General features: G+C 43.6%; 1 protein-coding gene across 3 annotated transcripts in view; it reads left to right on the forward strand.

The window, feature by feature from the left end:
• Positions 1-219: 219 nt before the first annotated feature.
• The window catches only part of LOC122412435 (Na channel protein 60E), a 72,531-nt gene continuing 48,599 nt past the window's right edge, over positions 220-24,151 (forward strand). For all 3 annotated transcript variants that reach the window (XM_043421927.1, XM_043421929.1, XM_043421928.1), the window contains exon 1: positions 220-5,287. In XM_043421927.1, coding sequence (XP_043277862.1) covers positions 3,668-5,287 — 1,620 coding nt within the window. In that variant the 5' untranslated portion in view covers positions 220-3,667. The remainder of the gene's footprint in view (positions 5,288-24,151) is intronic.

Genomic DNA, 24,151 nt, shown 5'->3' on the forward strand with positions numbered 1-24,151 from the left:
TGTCGTGTGCTGCAGGTGGTGCGCTGGAAGGTGCATGTGGGTGGATGGTGTGTATGGCTGGAGTTGCGCGCGCGCGTTGCTTCCGCGAGCGAGGTAAAACATTTCATGTACTTGGCGGTTCCACCCCACACCCCCGTGAAAGCTCGTTCGATACGCGCCCGCGCGCCTACGAAAATCGTCTCTCCTCCACCTCGTCGGACCAGTGCCGCCACAGCTCTCGTAAGAGACGCCCGTGATTTTCACCCCCGCGTGCGCGCGCGCGCCCTCTTCCTCCCCCCGCGTTTTCAACAGGGTTTATAAAATACACGTATACACAAGGATACTGAAACAGCCCCGTACGCACGTCAACACAAAGAGGTTGATCAACATATACGACTAGAAAACAAAGCTTCGAGCATTGTTCACAATACGGGCACTTGTTTTTCGATATTTCATAAAAACAACGGTGTTTTCATCTAACTGGTTGTTTCGTCTGTCGATGCCCGGTGTGCCTCCTGGACAATTGTCACTCGAAAAAAAGCATGTACATAGACACACGTATAATTGAACTGAAAATTTTCGAAGCCCGAGTTCTCGGGAGCAGTTGAAGCGTTACGATTTTCATCGCGACACAAAGGCGCCCGGGGATCATCATCCTCGAAAGATATTCGGCTGAGGGACACGCGGCTAGATAACCCGAGGCCGTGGGTCGACAGATGGGAACGTTTGAAAGTAGATTAAAAAATATAATTTGACGAATCGTAATGAGCGAAGCGTGGAGTGCTCAAGCAGCTGAAAAGGATCGTCGCGTTTCTCTGGTTAACGTCGACGGGAAGCAGCGAACCGAGTAAGAGGGCCGAAGCATCAAGGAGTCGAGCCGGAGGACTCGACCTTTTGGCCCACCGCGTCATTGAACTTATCACAGTGTGCTTGCTTCGAAAGAGCAACGGAGAATGTTGTCTCGGGACAGAAATAACAAGTGAGGGCGGTTTCTCGCTTCGGTTACAGTGCGGTTCGATTGACCCGGAATATCGTGAGTGATACGAGTGTGTCGTCGTTGTCGTCGTCGTCGTCGGAATGCGGATCAAGAGCAAACGAAGATTTCCGGAACGGAAAGCCGCTCGGCCGGAGGAACGAAATTAAAAGGGAAAATTATAATAGGAGGATAACCTGAACGACTGTTGATGTGCGCACCGTTATAATCACCCTGTGGCTCACGAAGACCCCTTTTCTCGTGCACAACCAGCCACGATTGTACGCTCGCGTGACCCAGTGCGTGCTGCTCTCCTTGCCCCGTCATCCACGTCGGCGTATTTCCCCCGTTTCTCTTCACTCGCGTATGTTTTTTGAGTTCTATTTTTCCCCTTTTTTATGACACACGTAAAATTCATAAAAATATGGAAAACTGGTGCACGCGATGGGCGATACACGGTGGAATAGTAAAAGGAATACGAGAGCAATGAGCTCCTCGTAAATGCTCTTGTAGACGGGAAAATCAAATGGATGCTGCGAGGGAGATGAAACTAAGGGAAAAATAGTACGTCACCGGCGTTGGAATCGTACCTTTGAAATAAAGTGGTAGGAACCCTCACCAATCCTCACGCCGTCCGCGTTACGCGGGTCAGGGTACCACCAGACTTTCCCTACATTCAATATTATCTCATCTCTTTCACGTCGCTTCATCCCCCACGTCGTCATTGCTCCTTGACTCAAGGAGCCTACGGGGGAATCAACGTTCTTTGCTCTGCACGAGACTACGACCTAATCACAACAAAACCTCTGGAATATCGTGTATCCGACGTCGAGTTGACACGCGACATGATAAATCGCTCATTACTTTCCCAGTTCAATGTCTCGTTGAAATATTTTTCTTACAGTTGAACTGAACGCGTGTGACAGTGCGACATAGAAAAATTGTGTGTAATTAAAGATGTCAAGAGGATTCTGTCATTAATTCCACACGAGTGCCGATTCTTACGACAGGCAAACATTCGTCTGGCCTCAAAAGAAAAAAACGCCTCGAATGTGGATCCCGGCGACACGAGACTTTAACAAGAAAATCAAAAACGCGCTGAAGTGATGAAAAAAATGAGCATTTTTTAATAATAAAATCATGAAAAATATTTTTAAAAAAATACGTACACCATTCTGAATAAACGACGCAGCTTGTGTAGAGATGAAAACGTGTAGTGCATACCCTTAAATAAGTAACATTGTAAACGAGTTGCTAAAGAGAACAGACGATTGACAAACCGCCTCGATAAAATATATTTACGTATTAGGATACTCCTCAGCTTGAATCGCCAACCTCAGCAATCTTTGTATTTCGTAACTTAAGGAAATGCTCATCCGATGACTGTGACTCGTAGTTAGCTTGACGTCCCTCGTCGATTTAAAAAACGAAAGAAATAAAATAAAATAATTAAAAAACAAAAACAAAAAACACTCGTAAAGAAATAACGTTCAGCTTGAAACACTAACATGATCGACAAACGACAAACGAGATGGAAAAATTGAATGAAAAAAGACTTTTTAACGTTTTCTTTGTATAGTTGACTAGTTGAAAGTGGGAAGCAAGCGTGCCGTTGTAACCAGGCTTGCTGCTGCTTATTGAAACTCTTTTTCAATCTCAAAGTTCAGCATCGATGTTTGTCTCGTGCCGAGAAGTTATCAGTACCGTTCGTACCCAACAGTGGATGGGACACTCGACAAAAAGCATATTGACGAAAAGTAAAGAGCAAAGATAATAGCCGAAACAAAAGATCGAATAGAGAAAATAGAAGAAACGGGAATAAAGTGAAATTCAAAGAAGGAGCGCCGACGACGAACAGAGAAAGCGTGACTGCGCCGAGTAATTCACCCCGAGTTGACGGCAGTTCCACAATACAGCTCGCACAGACCTTATCTCCTTAAGCTACGTGTAATTCCAAACCTGCTATTAACCACGTGCTAAAAGGATCCACGTATTACCATGAGCTATCGGTGACCCTCATCGCTACTGAGGAAAGGGAAACGTGTCTGAGCAGAGGGAAAGAAAAAAATTATCTTCGTTTTCCCGGAGCTGTAAATTAGCCAGGGAATTTTCAAATTACCAACCCTTTCGAATGAGTTTCGCACAGTATTTCGTCAACTTGGATAGATGTAGGAGAATGCGGCGCTCGCGATATGTTGCTCCGTAAGTGTCGCTCTTCGTATTTAGCTCGTGTGAAAGAAAAAGTAATCGTGACTGTTCGCTTTGAGGGATGAAGTAAAACGGAATCCTCCGAAAAAATCGAAACTCCGTGGAACGCAAGAGGTTTGGAAACAGAGAAAAGATATGCTCTGAGCAGGTGCATGGACGTGCGATGAGATCAGATCGCTCGTCCTTGCGATTTAAAGCGCCGGCATCGGTCGATGCAGGCCGTCACCGCTATCACCATGGTCTCAACACGAGAAATCAGATTAACGTTGTATTCTTGATAAGACAATTGTTCCAAGCCGAGCCGAGCTCCGGTGCGAATAAAGCCCTGGGAAAAGGAGGAGCGAGGGAAACCGTGAAAAACAAGAGGGTCAGAAAAAATTCTTGGATTACACGGAGAACGATCACAGTTGGACAAGCGACGATGAAGTTTGTGAAAAATGATTTTTATACATTAGGAATGATGCTGTTAGCGATGTTGACCGGGACATGTGAAATTGTCAGGTGGCAATGACATCTCGACGAACCGGGGGGTTCGAGGGGTCCTCGGGCAAAGGTCCTCCGAGTCCCTCGAGCAGCGGTTCGGAGGATAACGGTTTTGTGAACCGTCCGACGGTGGCGGGTCTTTACGTGAAGAATCTGAGCAGGGAGGAACTCGACAGTTTGGCGGAGGAAGGTATTTACGGGGCTAAAGGTGACCCTCGGGACCGAGGGGTCCGGGAGGTCGGTGGTGGTAGTCAGCGGAGTCTCAATCTGCCTGGTACGAGTAGGGACTTTGATTCGTCATTGTCGTCGCGCTATCACCGAGTCCCGGTATCCAGGACACCTCAGCCAACGAGGAAATCCTCAAATAGTGGGAGATTTTACCAGCAAGATTCGTCGGGCAGCGGCAGAAGGTTGAATGCGCCATTGGACGAGTCGTTGACGGGGGGTCGAGAATTGCGCGGTTTTCCGGGCTCCAGTTTTGTCAGTGGAACTCGACGATCAGATTTTCGGATACCGTTTGCCGCTGAAACGCGAAGTAGCCTTACGAGCGTCGTCAGACGATCGGACGACTCGGGAGCTGGGCGCGATGACTCCTCGGCGCGAAGCTCGCCCGAGTACGAGGACCCAACGAGGTCGTCGAAACAATCGGACGACGATTCCTCGAGGCTTTCACCGACCGGCTACGAGGCGTTCGACCAGGAAGACAGTCCCGAAAGATCGGGGGCAGCCGAGATCGCTGGACTGCGGCGCTATGGCGATGACACTTTTGAGGACGACGATGAACAAATGGAGCACGGAGCTGGTGGTTCGTCGTCGCATACACTCGTCGACGAGCTGGTCATGGATGGAGGAGCTTATGACAGAAGGCTCGACGACAATTCACCTCCGTCGTACTCGGCTGCAGCGACAGCCTTGAGTCCACCCGAATACGAAATCGGTGACTCGCTTTCACCGCTTTTTCCACGATGTCCGGTCCGATCTTACGGCAGCTCTCAATACGGCGAGGCCAAACCTCTCGGCGAGGTTATTCCAGGCTTCGTCACTTACGAGACCCGCCAGAATCTTCGCGACGGTAAAGCTCCCCGTTCCAACGAATCTAGCAGAGCTGAAGACTTCGCCAGTCCACCAGCCACTAGCCCACAAAGTCCCACGACTCGCGACAAGTCCAGTCCCAACGACGAGGAACATCAGGAGCCTGATGACTCGTCGAAGAAGATCCCAACGCGGTTCCGCTCCCAAGACAGTACACGATTGCGACCACCGCTCGTCGGCACCGCGGGAACTTCAGCTGATTCCGGCACCGGCGACTCCGGAAGCGCCGAAATTCAAACTGACGCACTTGGCAACATTCAACTGCTGGGGCCTGACGGACTCGAACAAAAATCAAGCAGCAACGATGGCCATTCACCGAGCGATGCCAAGACCCCAGGCAAAGGAGGCAAGCAAACCGTCAAACCATTCACCAAAGAGAGCCTCGACAGGCTTGAGAGTCGAACGGTTCAACTTGTACGGGATTATGGCTTTCAACCGCGCAGAAAAACCTCGGTGGAGGATGGTGCTGTGCTTCCAAACAAGTTCGAGCCGTTTCCATCCGATCTCTACGGTCGGCCACTCGAGGAGATCGATAATTTTATTTACGATGAGGTACGTCCTTAAATCCTATTTACTCAAACGTGCTTCCATCCTCCGACAATATTTCACTACTATTTACGGCGAATTGAGGCTCATCCGTAATTTAAGGCTATTTATAGCTACTAATTGAGTAGACATTTAACTACCCATAATCGTAGAAAGTTTATATTTCAAACAATTCTATGAGTAACGGCTCTTATATAACGACATCTAAGCAAGAGCATACGTAGATTAGACCACGAAAAATTTCATTCTTTTAGAAACTTCGCTCACTGTAATGAGCATTATGAAACAAAAATTTCTTGAAAATACAACTTCAACAACTTCAAATTCTTTTATTTGCCCGATATAAATTTGCATCCACTTTCCTTTCGATGCACGGGTCCGGAGATGTTATTAAATTATTAGTAACATCCAATCTGGAGCTTATAACTGAAAAAACTGCATGCGCGTTCGTGATTAAACATCGATGTAGAATCATTGGTTATCGGTAAGAAAAATTGATAAAAATTTCGTTCTCTCGAGCCCCAGGACGTAGTTTGCCAATGAATATTCTCCGTACTCGAATCTCTCAATTCCTTTCAAACGCCTCTAAATTGTGTCGTTTCTCACGTTAGTCTCTCATTGGCGAGCTCCGAGGTAAAAATGGGTCTGTAAAATATAAAAGACTCGAGATGCTTGGTCTGAAGCCAAAATGAAATCAAGGCTTCTATTTGATTTGAAAGAATTAGAGCTGCGAAGGAAAAAATACAAGAGCCTGAGAGACTGAATGATAAAATAGGGATGAAAAGCAAAGGCAAATTAGAGGAAGAAGACTTCTAGTCGACTCGTGAATGCTATAAGGATTAGAGACTCTACGAAGTGAGGGAAAAATACATAAAGCGAGGGGCAAGATAAAAGAGGGTGCAAGGGACTTGGAAGCAGTTGTCTTCTGCCATATGGTTTAACGGGTTCACAAAGCTTTTTTAACTCGAGAAGGACGCTCGTTCGAACGTAGCATGAAGCAGTTGTTGGAGAGGCGTGAGGGATTACTCAATTTTTCATTATGACCCCATTGTACGAAGGAGACGTAGGGGCAACGACGTCAGCTTCGCGACGTCGCTTGAACTAGTATTTCTATCCTTTCGCTACTCAACTTGCATTTTTATTCGTCAAAAATTATTAAAAAATTTTCAAAAGCTGTCTAAACTGTTTTCCGTAAGCTTGTAAAAAAATCGATGTGTCCGTCCTGCTCGGATTATTTTGAAAATTAGAGTGACTGAGGTGCACGTTCAATTGATGAAAAAGAAATGACGTAAGAGTGGCGCTTTGGCATTCAAATGTTTCGATAATTCGGTTCTCATGCTTCAAATATTAAGTCGAGAAAAACAGTGAAAAAATCGTGCTCCTTATAAGAAAGTGAAGTTCTTTTTGCATGTGAGGAGAACACGTGATCGACGGAATCGAAAAAACTTCGAAAACTTTTTCTGCAATTCGATTTTTATCCCGGAACCGAGATCGGGATTTTAGTACCCTAAGTGCGAGACTTTTTTCTCTCGTGTGTGTGCTCAGGGTGCAAAGAACGAAGTTAGGCGAGATGTTGGAACGAAAAGTTTCGCTGAAACTGACTCTCAGGGTATCTTCTTTGTAAGCTTTTCGAAGTTCCGTAACTTATAACTCTTAGTCCGATCGAAAACGAGCTTCTTCTCTGTTATTTCTACTCATCACTTCTGGTACAATGCCAAACATTTTTATACACTGCCAGCAACGGATCAGTATTTCAATATTGAACTTCTTTTGATAATTCTTTTTGATCTTTTTTTGAAATTTGAGAAAATTTTAAGTTGAAGAAAAAATTGTGTAAATCATTTGAAATCATCGAATCGTTCGTGATTCTTCAGCCTCTCAAAGTCGTCGTTCCATTCTGAACTAGTAAAAAATGGAAAATTGGTAGTTCTACTTCCGATAAGGATTTTCGTTACTTTCGGTAATCGAGTTGAGCGAACTAAAATTTAACTGGTGCGTGGCTCGTGGTCAGCAGTTGAGCGTAAGTTCTAAGACGATAATGGCTGACCGAGGCGATGCCATCGCGTCAAAACCTTTGACTTTAAACATCGTGGCGGACGAATTGGTTGCAGGAAGGTTCCAGCACATCCATTCGGGAGTATCTGCCTCGCGTATTGGAAATAACGCGTGAAAGAGGAAAACCCATTTCTGCAGTGGCAGTCAAGCTTGGCGAGTGTCCTGCAGTTACAGATGAAGTCCATTCTCATCCCTCGCTTTCACACACAATGTAATAATGGAGATCCTTCACCCACATATCTCCCTATACATTTTCACGACAGAAAATGTTCCACTAGTTTCCCTCGGGTACTTTCAACGTCCTCAGGACTGTAATCCACATGGCGCTTTGCCCAGAAAAATGCTTCCTACTTTTCTCTACCTTAATCGAATGGATTTTTCAACCTGAATTCAACCTTTCGAGCTCTTAATCGTAATATTCTAAATATAATAAATTCATTGCAACATAGTGGAGGAGTAAATTTCCTGAATTTATAAGTGACGTTGCGAAACTGTAATGATGCGACTAACTTGCCTCCATTTCCGTAAATGTCAAAATACACTAAATTTTTTAAATCGAAACAAAAAAAATAAACTTGGAATAAAACTCGAGAAATTATTGTCCTATCGGTCGAATCCATCGTCCACTGTAACGTTTTACTACTCTCAATAAAAAAAGCAGCCAAACTTTTGAAAAATAGAATAAACTCCATCGTCCAATGAGCATTCCGACTCAAAGTCTTGGCTGACCTCGATACGAGAATAGACCGAAGAGCAATCTTCATATTTCACAGTAAACCGATAATTTTCGAGACAATTTAGCAGCCAGTTTTTCCATTGTTTACGATCATTAAGGCCAACAAAAACATCGAGGATTCCCAACCAGGTATATTCGAACAGCGACGAAAAATGGAGGAACAGGATCAGCGAGCTTTTAATATAACGTATATACATATATTTAGGATCGATCAGGATGAATGTATACATTCGTGGCTTTGGTTCGGAGCATTGAAAAGCGAGGATTGAAGTGGCATGTCCACAGCAAGCTAGTACATATTTCAAGCACATACAGGGTGTCTTCCCGCTCGACTGGCAACTCGTCTACCGAGATAGATGTTCGAGCGAAGGCTATTCTGAGTGGGATTCCCACTGTCAATTTCACGAGGATCCGAAATACCAAATGGAGTATCTCAGTGAAGATTTTTCGTAGTATCAATGCTTTCAGATAAAATTACAAACTTTTGTTCCTTCCATTACTTATCGAAGCCTCGCCCCAGCCTTTGGAGTCTCGCGATACCTAACGTTGAGAAAAAAAAGTAGTTAATTACCCAGTTTTGCAAAGTCCTCCAGTGATGGATGAAGAATTGGTGAAAAAAATTCAGGGAGTGCCGCATCGAAAAAGTCGACTCGACCTTCGCATGAGAATTCGTATCAAAGTCAAATTACGAATCTCCGTCATTTTACTCCCCCAGAATGTAGCTACTCTCGTCCAAGACGTGAAATAAGGCAGTGTTTGAAACCGGCCACACTGTAGTGGCGGTTCGATGTATGCATACGGTTATAGGCCTATACGCGAGAGAAGCGATTATCGGAAGAGCTTTCTCGCGCGGTCGAGACCAACCATTGGTCAGCCACCAGCGAATCATCTAACACGAATGTACCGAGTGTGTTGTCTCGTAGAAATGGGCACATGTTGCTCACATTTCAATGTATATTTTCCCTCCGGACGAACTATATGATCGTTCAAATGTCCTTATGTACGAGCACATGCAAACAGGAGAAACATAACCTCTTCGTGTTGTAGGTACGCCCATATAAATATGTGCGAACTATAAATACATAAACACACATGTTTGATGTACGAGGAACGATACCCTGCTCGTATCTTTGTCCCTTTCAGTCTGACATTCCGCCTCCCCGTGTCCGTGTACCACTTGTCCTATGTGCGAAAGCTCTTTGACACGCTCGACCTACACTTGGACTGGCCAGATGTGCAGGAAGCAAGACACGCCGAGGAGCGTTTGAGGGGATCCCCTATTGATTCGAAAGAGACTTTTTGCCTCCGTCGATCAGGCCAGTCTTGGCAAAAATTCCGGGAGCGAAAGCCGATTGACTTTTTTTTTATCTACTTGTGCTTTTCTTCCTGTTCTCTGTGACTGAGCCTCTTCAACGCCAAAATTCTTCTTCATCCCCTTCTCCTCGCGGAAGATAAAAGAAGAAGAAGCTCCTCCCTTAGCAGAGATCCGATCGTATCGTAGGTACGTTTCGAGGCCGATGGGGATCAGTCGGAAATATATAGAGCTTTCTAGGGAACGGGGGGAGCAGGATGAAGTTTGCAACTGAAGGCTGCTGGGAGAAAAAATCGAGACAATGAAAGCTTTTTTCAATTGTGGCCTGCTGCTGCCGCCTCGTGATGACTCGTTATCTGGAAACTGGAATATGTATCTATACATGTATATGGTTGCGTGTAATGCTCCAGACAAAGCTTCGCCTCGTCAATATGCCACGGAGGCTGAAGATTTTCGTTGCACTTTCAAATAGTCCATTTAATGCATATAAAGAGCAGTTTTCACTGTTGAGGCTCTTATTTTTTGAAAGCGATGTAAAAGAAAACGACTCGAGTCACCATTCGCTTCGCAGATTTTTGGAGCACGAAATTCTCAAACTTTACAACGGTTTGTTCGTGTTGAGTGTGCACAGTTAACGTGCCGAAAAATCGTCGTTCGTACAATTCGTACTCGAGAAAGTTCTTTCCGGGCTGGCTGGACTGTGACAGTTCATAAAAGTCGTTTTTTTTCATGTTTTTTCCATCAAAGATAAACAAACAATTCAATTGTCAATGGAATAAGGTGCAACGGAATTTCATTTTTTTCCTTTCTCATTATTTTCTTGACAACTAACGAATCACAGCTTCGTTTTCCCTCGTCGTGTATTTTTCCTTAAAAGTTAATGCAATTCTTCTCCAGTTAATTTTATTGAGGGAGTGAAATTTTATTCCGGAACAGTGTCGACGGGTTCGCCCATCGGAGTTGACGACCTCTTGCCTCCGATTTATGTGCCAGAGCATTTAGCTCACGGAAAATAATTCTCCAAAGCTGGCATGAGCCACAGGGCTTTCGGGGAACTCGAAACTTCCAAGGGCTCCTTGCCAGCGGGATATTTTTTCTTCCACCTTTTTTCCTCTATTTACTTCTCTACCTCGTGCTTCAGCCAAAATATTATCACTGTAGCGTGAGGATATTTTTGGATCGAGTTTCATTTTCGCCACGTGTTGAATTACTCCGAAACCTGTTCGAGTTCTCTTTCCACACACAATTTTATTAACGCTCGAATACATTAATTATTTTGCTTTTCAGATTAGATATTCTACAATGAACATTTGCTTCCGCTCCACTATTATTCCATTCGATAAACTTCATTATTAGAAACCTACTCTCACACTGAAACAATAAATGTCAGCAAATAATCGCTGCTCTTCGAAATACTCAATTAGTTTTTTGCTCGCCCTCCCCGCTCAGTATTAATTACCATAGAAATAGACACGAGTGCCTCTGACTCGAAAAGGCCGCTATCTCTACGACGAATACGTTTCCCATCGTGAGTTATTAAAAAGCTAATAAATATAGCGAGCAATTAGTATTTTATCAATACGGTCTCATATATCATCATTATAGCGACTAATGGGCGCTTACACATATGTCCATTTCGATTATTGAGCGCGTAGTCACGTCGCTTCAATCGTGATTATACATCTCTTTTCCTCTATATATAGCAATGCGTGAACACAAATGCTCATCAATATTTACGATATGATACATTTCCGATAAAGACTTCGAGCACAGGGAATGTCCGGCCGTAATAAAGGTAGAATATTTCATCATATCTATGAAACGGGAAGGGATATTGAACCAGCCAGTCCCGCATGCCATCATTCATCATCCGGTTCAAATTCTGATTTTCTATTTCCAATCTCGACTCGCCATCCGTTTGCATCATTGTGAAGCTCACAAATGCAGGTTTTTACGATCTCATTGTTAAAACTGGCCTAGTGCACACTTTGTTTTTTTTTTTTCCATTTTTTCAGGTACTTTCCGCAATGAGGATTCTTGTTTGCTTTCGTCTTTTTTGTTTGAATGATGACACGATTGTGAAATTGAGTTATTCGACTTGATCAAAAAGTCTTTCGAGCCTTCTCGTTTCTCAATTGAAGTGTTGCCAGTGAACTTCGATATCTTTTCGACGTCATTTTCACAATCGATTTCCTGGAGTCTGAAAGGCTCCGTTGCCTACGTTCTCGTCAAGAAACCGAGCGGAAACCTCCCGATGGAAGGACGTTTCAGCTGCAGATGTTTCGATAGAAAATTACGGAAGTTCTCATCGCTCAGCTTTTTCTAAAGCTCCATGTCGAGCTTTAGAAAAATATTCAATTCTTCCCAGTCATAGTTCCGTATTCGGAACTGAAGTTAGGAAAATTCTAGCCCACCAATCTGAACAGCTTTCTTTAAGGTCTCATCCCAGTTGTTGCAAAATTCATGCAAAACAATGATCTGCCTTGCTACAAAATTTGGCCAGGACGAGGATCAAACTCGTAGGAGAAACCGAAGAAGTATTTTCCGAAAAGTGAGGTTAAGGATGGTTCTGCATCGGTCAGAAGCTGGCGCAGAGAAGGCTTTTGCAATTTGTATACTCCGCAACGTTCCTGCAGACCTGCATCAAGCTGCAACGTAAATGTTGGACTCGAGAGAAATGTGCGTGCTACCGCACTGCGCCTACTGACACCGTTTTACCGAGGATTATACATTTCGCATCCCCCCTCCTCCCTTTCCATTCTTCGGACAACCATGCGAACGAGGCTACACTGTACGAACACAAATATATTAATATATACATGTGTCTTATTAAATGTACGTAGCGTACGTATGAGCAGTGCGGGGAGCCATTTATCGTGACAGGAGAGTGGCATAATCGTGAATCGCGTGGGGGGCGTGCGGACATTATTTATTCTCCATACGTATTCCAGTCCGCCCCGCCGCTCTTGGCATTGATCGTTTCTCAAAAAAGTTGGACGTTTGTGTACATTTTGATTGGAATCCTATTTCTGGAAGCACTTTATCAAAAAAAAGAAGAAAAAAAACCGTTGTGCCAAGTGAAGAAAATCCTTATGCAGCAAAGTGCGAATGGTAGTGACAATTTCCAGCAGTTTTTTTCTTCTGACTCCGTTCAAACGATGGAGACATCATTCCTTGGATAAACTCAAACGATATTTGCACTGCGACGGACTCGCTTGAGACAAGAATTCTCAGGCTGTTGCAATATTTTCAATATTTTTGTACTGGCTTTTACTGGATTACCGCAACGAAGAAGCGTTCAACGGTTCGGATGCTGCTCACCAACGAATTTCGCCTCTTTTCTAATATTTTCTGCATCGTTCCGGTAACTTCCACTAACATTTTTCGTTGATTATTGCAGAACGATTTATTCTTGTTGAGAAAATCGTCATTGACCGTGACCAATTTTAGAAAATTTTAAGCAAAATGGTCCCGAAATTCGACCGACGATTCCAGTCGCACCGACCATCTGATTTTTCTTGACAATTTTTATTCACGAATTCATACATCGACCGAGTGCTTTCGATGACTTATCGCCATTGCTATTAACTGATCGTCGTACTTGCATAAATCACCGGAGTGTTTAGCTGCAGCTTACAAATTGATTCCTCTAATATCGAGAGCCGCTTAGGTAGCAGGGTATTTGCAACCCTTTTGCACCAGGTTTCACGATGTTCACATCGTACTTCTCGTACCCCTACGGGTGAATCTATTGCCCCTTAATGTTTCCTCGAGCGTCTAGCATACCGGCACACACAGATGGTGCCACGTCGAGTATCGCGCTGATAGGTGGACTCTTGCATCGCGGCCATTAATCGTGTCTGCATGATCGGCCCTAAACGAGGGAAAAGCCTGGGCTGTAATCCCATCGATGTCTTTGGTAAGATCAACGGAGCAAATGATTTCAATGAAAAACGAACAATCAAGACGACACCGAGCTTCTAAATATCAAACTTCATGGCTCTCAAGGATTTTTCACATGCAACAAGGATTGAGCAGTTCTCAACAAAACGAAGAGAAAAAATGTGCTGACACTGAAAATTTTCGGTGCGAATAACAGAGCTTCGTCCCGCCGCGGAGCTACCGAATCATCATATCCGCGGATCGATTTTTTTCACAATTCCCTGAAGAACATGCAGGGAAACTTGCCCCTGAAGTCCCAATGTGTTGGACACTTTTTTCCTTTCACGAGAGACTTCATTACGACTAAAGATTATGCACCAGGGCTGTCACTATATGTTCTTCGTTAAAGTAAACATACAAAGAGCACAGGAAGAGAAAGCGATGGACACATGCACGTAGAAACCCTGAATGAATGGAGGGCTGAATATTTTAGTGTGCCTTCGGCTTTAGCACGAGGAAACGTTGCGTAGATGCTTCACTGCAGATGCTTCTGCCGAACAAGACCTTTGACCTTACCCGCCAATGCGGGTCTCCTACACACGTTTCTCGGACGATCCTCGTCACTGAGACCCATCAGTCTGAAGGTTAAAAAAGAGAGAAAACGAGCTCAACGAACATTTGACAATTGGTCACGAGTGTGTTTCTAAGACTTTGATTCAACGACAGAAATGACTTTTTTGCACGTGACGTGAATAATCGTTTCATGAATTTTACGTGCTACCATTTTGGATAAAAAAATACTCCATTCTTTTTTAGCCCTGAGAACCAATTCATTTCCAGTTTTCGAGGACGCACGAACCCGATTCGATATTTGGAAACGATGAAACGAAACATGAGGCGAATAATGGATTGGTAATGCGGATTTTAAGGGAGAAACACGTGGGAGCTTCACTGCTGAGGAATTGAGAGTTGCGGGAGCACTTGAGAAATCAGCCTTGCCGCGGGCACCGGATACTTTTTCTTCAGCCTGAAGCCTCTTCCGCTCGATCGATCGTTCGGTCCCCGCTTCAAGCTCCGATATAAAAATGCATTGATTTATTCTAATAGAAAATTGATGTACCGCGATTCGAGGGAGCTGAAGCAATTTTTTCACTCTCTCCGTTACTGACAACCCGCATCACGCCGGTTGACCCGTATTCCAATTCATTTGAACTGTTGTTCCAGCTCTTCAAGCCTGTTCGAGTTGATATCTCTATTATCGACAAGTGTTGCTGGATACTCTTGTTTTCGTGCCAAGTGTCCGGACTCTTACGGTCCACAATATCGTCTTATCAGTTTCGTATTTCCACAGCTTGCCTTCTTTTCGCTCTCTTACCCTTATCTGGTTAAGGTAGTTCATGCACGAAACGATTTTCTTAAGAAAGTCTTGAAATTTACACAGACTCTAAATGGGCAGGCGACTGACGCGCGTATCAAATTTTAAAGGATTCGTTTTAGTCTTTATTGAGATAAACATGTTTAAATATGAAGAAAAATACACAGGTTTATATGAACTAAAAAATCGTTTATCTTTCGATAAAACGAATGAATGCTTCTTACGAAGTTTATGAAAAACGTACACAATAGCGATGTAGTATATAATAAAGGTCTGGGAACAAATTGAGCGAAATGGTAAAAGGAGCATTCGAAAACTCACATTCGCTTATTTTGGCATTTTGTTTATTCTTGGCTCGGCCCATTCGTGTCACAGCCTTCTGGCTTTTTATTAACACTTTTTTCTTGATCCATTTCCTCTCGTGTTTTCCCTTTGCGCTCCCTAAAGCGATTTTTTACATAAAGAACTCCAGTAACTTAATTCGCGAAAAGTTGAAAGCATTTATTTACAATTTCGAATTGACAGCTCTGACATTAATTTAGAGTGATAATGTCTTTAATTAGGAAGTAAAAATCGACCCATTTTAGGCACCCATAAAATACGGTCCTACGGGGATGATCTACCTTAAATAAACAGTGAAGGAAAAAGCAGCTTGAAATGATGCACGAGTTTGGATTTGAGGAGGCCCAAAATAGGTCAAACCTAGAGTACGCCAGGGAATACGCCAGGGACGCAAAAATCGAGTGTCTCTTCCGTGAATGGGGCATCAAAAATGCTGCAAACTTTCCGCTCCACAATTCCACAAGCTGCACAAGGGCCTAGCGCGCCATTTGAGATCGAGTTTTGCGGAGCACCCTGTACAAGGGTCACACTGCAGAGGCCTAAAGCGCATCAGTGCGATAAGTGGATATCCTCGTTCGTGATAAAATAGACGACGGTTGGCCGGATAATCTACTTTGTGCGCTTCCACCTAAACTTTTTCTTTTCCCCGTCGCGTCCTTCCACTACTTTCCTTCTTCCAGTGTTTTTCTTATTTTTTTTCTGTCGCAACATTCACCAGCGAGAGCTGCAGCTATAGCCGGGGCGATTACGTTCAAGTCCGGATGGCCTGTTTCTGGTTACAGCCTCTTCTCTTCTCGAGGCTGATGCGATGCTCCTTCGACATGAACAAGAGCAAAGGACGGAACATCATTGGCTCGCGTATATAAGAATACGAGTTTACCGAGGACAAAGCCATTCTCTAAAAGCTTCACTGCTTTTTCCACAATGTTTCGCTCGCACACCGACTTGCTCCTATACTCGCTCTCTCATACACGCGGCCAGTGTCAGATAACATTGACCTATACCACTCGCCCAACGTTCCTGTCGATGCCTAGGCACAAGCGTAACGCGTCTGCCCTCATAAAAACATCCCTCCACGATCATCCCCCGGTATGCCCTCCCTGTTCTTCGACCGATCGAGGCCAAGTTTTTCCCTTCGGCATCAAAGTGTAGAAAGAGTTGGGTCAATGGAGTTTGTTTCCTTCCTGCAAATATTTGGCGGCAATATATAAGCTTTTATGAGCAGGAATGAAGCAGCCTCGAGAGCGAGCTGTACGTTAAGCTTTTATTTGTGGCCCGTGATCTCATTAATGGCAGAAGTACTTCGATTTCATACTAAATTAGTTCGTTTTTTTTTCGTTCCATCGCTTGTGGATCTACTGCAAATTCGTTATTTCTTAAGCTTAACTATAGCGCTGCGTCATAATATGCTTGGATACGCGCCCAAGTACGTTGAGTTTTTATCTATAATTAATAGATTCCTTCACTGCTTATTTTCTCGCTTCAATCGAAGCGAGCCTCAAAGGCTCTTTAATTGAAAGTTGAATCGAACTGTGCTGCATCCGAAGCGTGATTTGCGTTAAAGTATGAATTGTGCCTGCTGCTTTTCACTCGTATCGATCTTAATGAGAAGAGTCGAGGGGTGGGGGGGGGGGATTGAGATAAAAACAACATCGCAGTGCGCACCGTACGTATATAACCAGTGCACCAGAGGTCATGGTATATCCACGAGGAAAAACGAATTTCATCAATATCGGATTACCCCAGGAAGCCGAAAACAACGCTTTCCTCACGGCCCCGCGATAAATTAGACTCTTGCGCAGTGCACGATCTCTACAATGTTATCACTCGTTCTCGGTCCTCCTTTTCCTCAGCCTCCTTTCCCCTTAACCTTTTCTCTTTCTCTCTCGCTCTCTTGATTGTACTAAATTTCGACCTCCTCCACGAGCCATACATTTTTCTCACGAGCGTAGGATGAAGCCTCACTGAGTAGGTCACTTTACCTGAAAGCAATTCGATCGCGTGTCACAAAGTTTTGTGACGAAATAAAAAAACTAAAACAAAACACAGTTACGTGAAATATTTAAGCGCGCATGGCTGGCTGGGTGGGCAAGTTTTAATCTCGTACAAAAAACCTCATCAGTCTTCCGCTCCGACAATAATAAGGGCACAAACAATGTGACACGGTGACCCGTTGGACTGGGCTTTCCCTCGATTTGACCTTTGAAAACATTTCAATTGCTATTTCCTAAGGGACGTGAAAAACGTAGAATTTTTTACTTATTCCTTCTTTTTTCTGTGCCGATTGTACGAATTCAGTTTTTCATTCTTTACCGGAAACACGCATGGAATATTTGTTTTTTTTTTTTTTTTTCTTTCTTTGAAACGAGGCGTAAGAAGTTTCTGGAAAATTGAGTTTTCGAGTAAACGAAACTTCTGTCGAACCTTTATACCCAATCATTTACTTCACTCCTTATCGGTATGTGATTTTTTGTTGTAGCCTCGCAGAGCTGCAACAGGCCCGAGAATATGTTTTACGCTCGGCCGGTGAGAAATCGATTTTTAACCAGCAGCCAGCCCTCCTCCTTCTTACTAACAAATATCCATATATTCAAGTGGTTGGGAAAATCGTGAAGGGACGAATGGCACGCCACGATCCTGCGGCAAAGCTTTCTATTCTTTTATTCATCGTGTGCTTTCACCTGGTCCCCTCCCTCACCCCAAAAAAAAGATAAAAGTTAATGATTATTTTCGAAGGAGAAAATCCATGTGTGTGTGTGTGTGTGTGTGAAAGAATTTTTCAATACGATAGTGCCCGAAAATAGGAAGGGAAAAGTTTTATATCACGAAATATTACGATGCTTGGACAATTTCACTTTTTGAGGCAACAATCGCGCTCGTTTATCTGTAAATTCGTGAAAAGCCCAGGGGAGATTTTTTAATAAAAAAGAATAGAGGAGGAAAAGGTTTTAATTTTATGAGACATTTTTCTCACGGCATGAAATAGTATGTCAAGTTATTTGACGTGTTTTAAATGCGAAGGGAATGCATTTAATGGAAAGGGAGTGAGGTAGCATCCTTTCTGCATATTAGCCAGGGGGCGCTGTGTTGAAATTGAAATGAACGTGATGCCCTCTGGAGAACATGAGGCAAGTCCGGCGCAACGCGACGCTACACGTTGCCCAATTTCATCGTCATTGCTGTTGGCGTCAGACTGAAAATTTTCGAATGGGTTTGGAAAGCTGGTAGGGTTTGGAAGGCTGCTTCCACAGAAACTTTCATTCCGGACGGCCACCTCTGTACTGTGTTTACTTTTTTCCTGTTTTCCCTTTCCTCTCTCTCTCTCTCTACCTCCCTCAATTTTATACACCCAAACTGGAAGCGGCAGCGCGTAAAGATATTGATATTCCGTCTCCGGAAAAAGAAAGAAATACAACGTGTTACCAACGTGTTTTACGCAGCCTGTGCATCGGAATAAACAACGTGTAAATCATGAAGAAAATTCTTCTGAAAAATTCTTATTTTTCAAAATACTTTTATTCACAAAGCTCCAAAAGATGTTGGATTATTACACCATTTGAAAAAATGTGATCACAAATTACCTCTCGGGGCAACGCCTCAAACAAAATCTATCCTCACGGAATTGTTTTCTCTCAAAATTTCGACTGGTCATGACTTACCGAGCGACAGCAATCGAGATCGACAGAATTTAGTCAAACTTTTCCTTATTTTTAATTAATCGTTAGAATAAACGATCGAATTAGTTAAAATTATGGAATTCCCCGAAACTAAACATTCTGTGGAAACGAAGAATTTTTCTTCCACCCTGTATGTCATAAGCGTACAGTATACTGACACGAATGGGCTCGACATGCGGACGTGACGTCACAATGCCGTGCCGCATTAAGCATGGCCGCCATATAAAGCGGAGTAGCCTCGCGTTTCTAGAAGCGAGCAGTGATACGGAACCAACTAAGAAAAACAACGCACCTCATTTTCGGAGTGTTTTGTGTGCGCGAAGGGAGGCCATTTCAATTCCTGGTTAAACATTCCATTTGTTCTTTCATTTTTTTCGTGCTTTTTTACCTATGGGGTAAAAAAATGTTCTTCTCGTTCCTTTACCTGCTGAGAATGAGTCTCACCCTCATCGCGCAGCAAACTCGCCCTTAATATTTTAATACGAAGGCTTGGGCTGTGCTACCTCTGCCCGCCCGAATCCCGGTCATGTTCGAGGGTGCGTTAAAGCTCCTCGAGCTCCCTACGCCGCCCCTTTGCCACGGGCTGCTCCCCATCGCACCACGAAAACGTGAAATTTCTCGCTGGCAACCATATCGTCGAGCTGCATTATTAAGCGAATTGTTTGCGTGATTTTTGTGATATTTTTTTATGGGTGTGAGCCATGCTGGCCGGCACATTCAATTTGAACCACTTCTCAAGTGGGGAATCAACACGAATTTATGGCTTGTCAACAACAAAGTTTTGTTTCAGGGTCTCGACAAAATCCCGCGATGAATAAAGAGGATTCAGATTTCCGCCTGTGCGTATGTCAACTTGGATTACTTTTGGCTCAACCCTCAAGATGAATTTCAGTAGGAAAAAACTCACTGAACATCCGTTTCATGCCTAATGACCCAAGGAATTGATCGAAAAATTGCGTGATCGCATTCTCATCCTACGGAATTCCCTGTACCTCCAAGTTATTCTTAATTTCAAGATCCCGAAGATTAATGACGAGGTTGCAAGGGGAAGAAACGTGGCACTCGACCCAAAGCAAGTAGTGCAGGAGAGTGAACCAGCGCGTCCTTAATAATTGATCATCGAACCAACGTACAGGGTAGTGGTGCTCCGACACCGAACTACCAGAGTCTGTGTGTTCGTCGAATCCGAAGTTCTTGCTGTCAGGATATTGTGGCACTTGATGCTCGTCCGTACCAACAGTGCCTACCGAATTCCCGGTGGGCACCGATCAATGTGATGACTCCAGGGTGTGCAATGTACCAATACCGATGGAATTTACCCACCTACTTAGAAAATTACTCAAACTAGATATCCCCGCATAGCTATCACGAGCCGATCTCACCCATGAGAATATCTTGATATCGGCACCATTCATTCATCATTATTTTGGCTCCGAGGAGATTTTGGCCTTTCGAGGAGAAGATCAAAAAGAAATTCCGAGCTTGTTGAATCGCTCTGAAGATTCAACGTTGGTCGGTTGATGCTCTGAAAAGGTCTCACGGAATGCTTCTACCCTTGCACGGTCCCTAAGACATCAACGACGGTAGTCGATCCGCGGCGACGAATGAGAAAAAAGTAGGCGGGCCCAGCAAGGGATGAGGGAATAAGGTTAAGTTCGGTTCGTGCTAATCGACACATCAAAATGGCCGTGGCAGTAATTAATAAATTTTCATCCCGTTTACGACACATCGGTAAAGATTGCATCAGATTGCACGTAATTTAGACGAGATTAAAAGCACCCCGGGATATTCCGACCTCTTAATTTTTGAGGCCATCCGCTCGACGCTCTCCATTAATCCGTCCATTTTTTAACCACCCTTGAAGAGGATGAAGGCAAAAACCGATTTTCAATGCCCTTCTCTTCGACCCACCTGGCAGCCTATTTTGGTTAGGAAATCGTAATCCCTCCTCGGCGTATCTTGTTGTTTCGTGGATTACTTGAAGCAGCAGTTACACTCTGGTGCGGCTCCGAAATGTAAGGAGAGATCCTCTCAATCCTCCTGAGGATATAACTCCCATAAATAACCCAAGGGAGGTTAGGCCCTCGAATCAGTGCAAATTACCCCCAATCTTTGCGATGATAACTCAACTAAGAATTCCCACAACCTACCACTCAATCACGTACCACTTTATTCGACGGTTAATTCCATCGATTTTTCCTCTCCTCGAGAAAACTGCAAAACGCTTTCCAACGAAATCCATTCCCATTGTTATCAATCGATTTGATAATAGCGTCGTGGCCAATACAATCAATATTTTGTCACGTTTTTTTCTTTTGATAAAACTCTTCGAACATAGAATTTGTATTTGTACGTTTCCATGCTCCCCTCCTGCCATTCGATTAACTTACATCCGAAAGAGCATTCGCGTTTCCACGATAATCCCCCTTGATGGAAGATTCTAGCTGACGCGAGTACTTCCAGGCTACATAAACAGCTAATATCGTATATGCTTGATAAATGAAATGGGAGTAGACCTATAAATGTACGAAGTACGTGTGTGTACATTACTTGGCAGACAGCACATTATCCCAGTTGAACGGTGGTCTGGAGAGATTCGAGGCTGAGACCAAGCGCTTGACTCTCTTGAAAGAATTACCAGACTGTTCGCTGTAATATGACAGAATCTCGTGAAATTAATTCCACTAAGTATGACAACTAATACGGTATGATTATCAAAATGAAACTGTCAAAGGTATTTCAAGCGTGTGCAACCCTGTGGGGAATCGAGTCTCTTGTTGACGTACGAGCTTTTTTGACTCATTCAAAGTTTATACTTGAAGGAGTAGAACTTTGGGAAAGAAGGTAGGACGAGAGTCAGCAGAAGTTACAACATCAATGAGCAAACGCCATACGTGGCAGGCAGTAGCTTACGCAAATGAAAAACCGGACCCTCGACCCTTCAACGATTAAGGGAGATGCTTACGAGGATTTGTGAAGGGGGAGCGACGGTGAACGACGAACGGTTAGGGGTTAGGGTAGAGTCTGAAAGAGTAGCAGTATGTAAATCTCGGGCGCACCGGAATTGGCAAGCCGCCAGTAACCGCTCTCTGCATTCCGCAATCACGCCGGAAAAATTCACAGCTTGGCTCACGATACCTTTTCATGCTACACTCCGTCCCCATGTATTTTACAAAAATCCTTCTCTGTGCATAACAGTTGATTTTTCTCTTTTTTGTCCCCGCTTTTATATATTCGAATATGCTTTCTGGACGCTCCGGTGCCCAACGCTGCCTTCCGTTGCTCGCGTTTGCCACGTGAGCCACCGCGCGATGAGGGCCGCCGATCGATCGCTCCGAGTACACAGAACTTACACACTTAGACTCGCGCTCGAAAGTTTGTAGCACTGCTGTATCAAACACATCATTTTTATTCGTTTTAATTTATTTACTTTTCTCGGTGGTTTACACGAAAGCATCAAATTTCATTTCCATTCTTGAGGAAAAATGTTTATCGACGAAATTTTGTGCTGAAAATATTTGTAGATGCAGCAGAGAATTAGCAGCAGTGAAAATCCTCATTGAAGACAAAAGTGAAACTTTGCAAAGTGAAACGAACATTCGAATTATTCGAAGCAATAGCGGATCGTTGCCCATGGAAAGACTCTTGCCGCCGAGGCCTAAACTAGAAAGTATTCACACCACTTTTTCAAGTCGTGACAGAACGGATGAAACTCAAAAAATGGAATCAGGCGAAGCGTCCAAGAGGAAAACGACATAAACAAATAAATCCCGAGAGCCCAATCAAAGGATGCACGCGACGATCGTTCGAAAATCTCAGTTTGTTTAAACATTGCCTCTGGAAATGAATATACATTCGACACAAAGCCAGATCGTTTTCACCCTCGATGCTCACTTTCGCGCACACCTCGTCACACTAAATTGCTAGTACAGTGTTGAATCCCATTTCCCCTATTTTCTAACCGATAATTCCGCCGTCGCTTTAGTTGATTTATACGAAAATTTGGTCACCATACAATTCCCTCAATATCGATTATTTTTCGAAGCCGAGAGGAAATAATACGAATGTATTTTCACCGATGCTCACAGTGACATTCATGAACGTTTCGTAAAAAGGTTATTTTCTTTCGTGCAAATGGAATACGATCTGTGAATGAACGAATTAATGATTCAACACACACGTCCGATGATTAAACAGAAAAATCGATTGATTGATATTGACTCGCAAAATAACTGGTGGCTCAGTCAATCGAGGGAATAACGTGAACAATAAAATTGAATTAAATGTTTACAATGAGGCGGATAATGAATTTTAACCAGCGTGAATTTCCATGTTGTCAATATCGGAGGCTCGCATTAATTTATCAATCGTCATTAATCACACAACCAACAACGAGAATATGCGGAGTTTATAGCTTTTCATGGTTAAAAGTGAATGAGCGTATTGGTGAAAATTTTTGTAACGCAACGACCTCAATTTGGAGATTTAATGAAATCGTGGCAAAGCCGCAATGCGCTGTTACAATCGCCAGATATCCGGCAAACGATAGATTACATTATCTGATTATCAGCGTTCGAGATACGCGCGATTTCTATTTAATATCGATTGGAAAAGCGGTATCGAGGGATTAATGCGAGAATTGGCACGAGCTTCATCACTGCGGAAATAAAGAAAATCGAAGCACCGACAATAACAATTATATCGTGTACTCCTTTCCGTTTATTCGCATTAGTTTTTAGCTCGAGGCTTAAATCGTTTGAAATAGAATTTCAGAGCGTCCACCGAAAATCGGAAGTCCCCGCATGCGTATGATGTGCAATAGTGTGCAATATTGAAGATGAAAAAAGAGAAAAAAAAGATGCAAGTGGAAGCTAACGCGAGCGGGAGGGGGAGGGCTCGAGTTTTCGTTCTGATGCTCCACTGAATGAATGTTATTCGCAGTCTAGTGTAAAATCTATTTTGCGCCACAGAGAATAAGCTTTAATGAAAAAATCGGGGACGATAATTTCGGTTATTACGAGGGACAAACGGACCGAAATAATGGAAAAAAAAGTAGAGAGCGAATCGGAGCGAATGAGATCCGAGGAAAAGCAGTTGGAATTGTTTCCACAAAAAGAATCATGAGAACCTTAATCATTGGAATATGAGCCCGGAGAAGTTTGAACGTTGCAGATCTTGGGAGTATCGAAAATAAACTCAAACTTTTCAATCGAACAATATAAAAAACCTTGAAATGTCGTTCCAACGAAAAAATAGCTCAACTACCCGACAACACGAAGTGAGACGTATAAAAGTTGGATGTGCACGTTCGAAATAGGAAAAACCCAAACAAACGTAACCCAAATGGTAGAGCAATAGCGATAAAATGCATAACATCACATTTACGGGTTGAAAGTGGCTTTAAAAGGTTCTCCCTTTAGATACAGTATAGCGAAGCATACGACAAGAGAGAACTGACAAAGGGTGTTCGATATGAAATTCACACGCGACA

Source organism: Venturia canescens, chromosome 6 (assembly GCF_019457755.1).
Source record: "Venturia canescens isolate UGA chromosome 6, ASM1945775v1, whole genome shotgun sequence".
NCBI lineage: Eukaryota > Metazoa > Arthropoda > Insecta > Hymenoptera > Ichneumonidae > Venturia > Venturia canescens.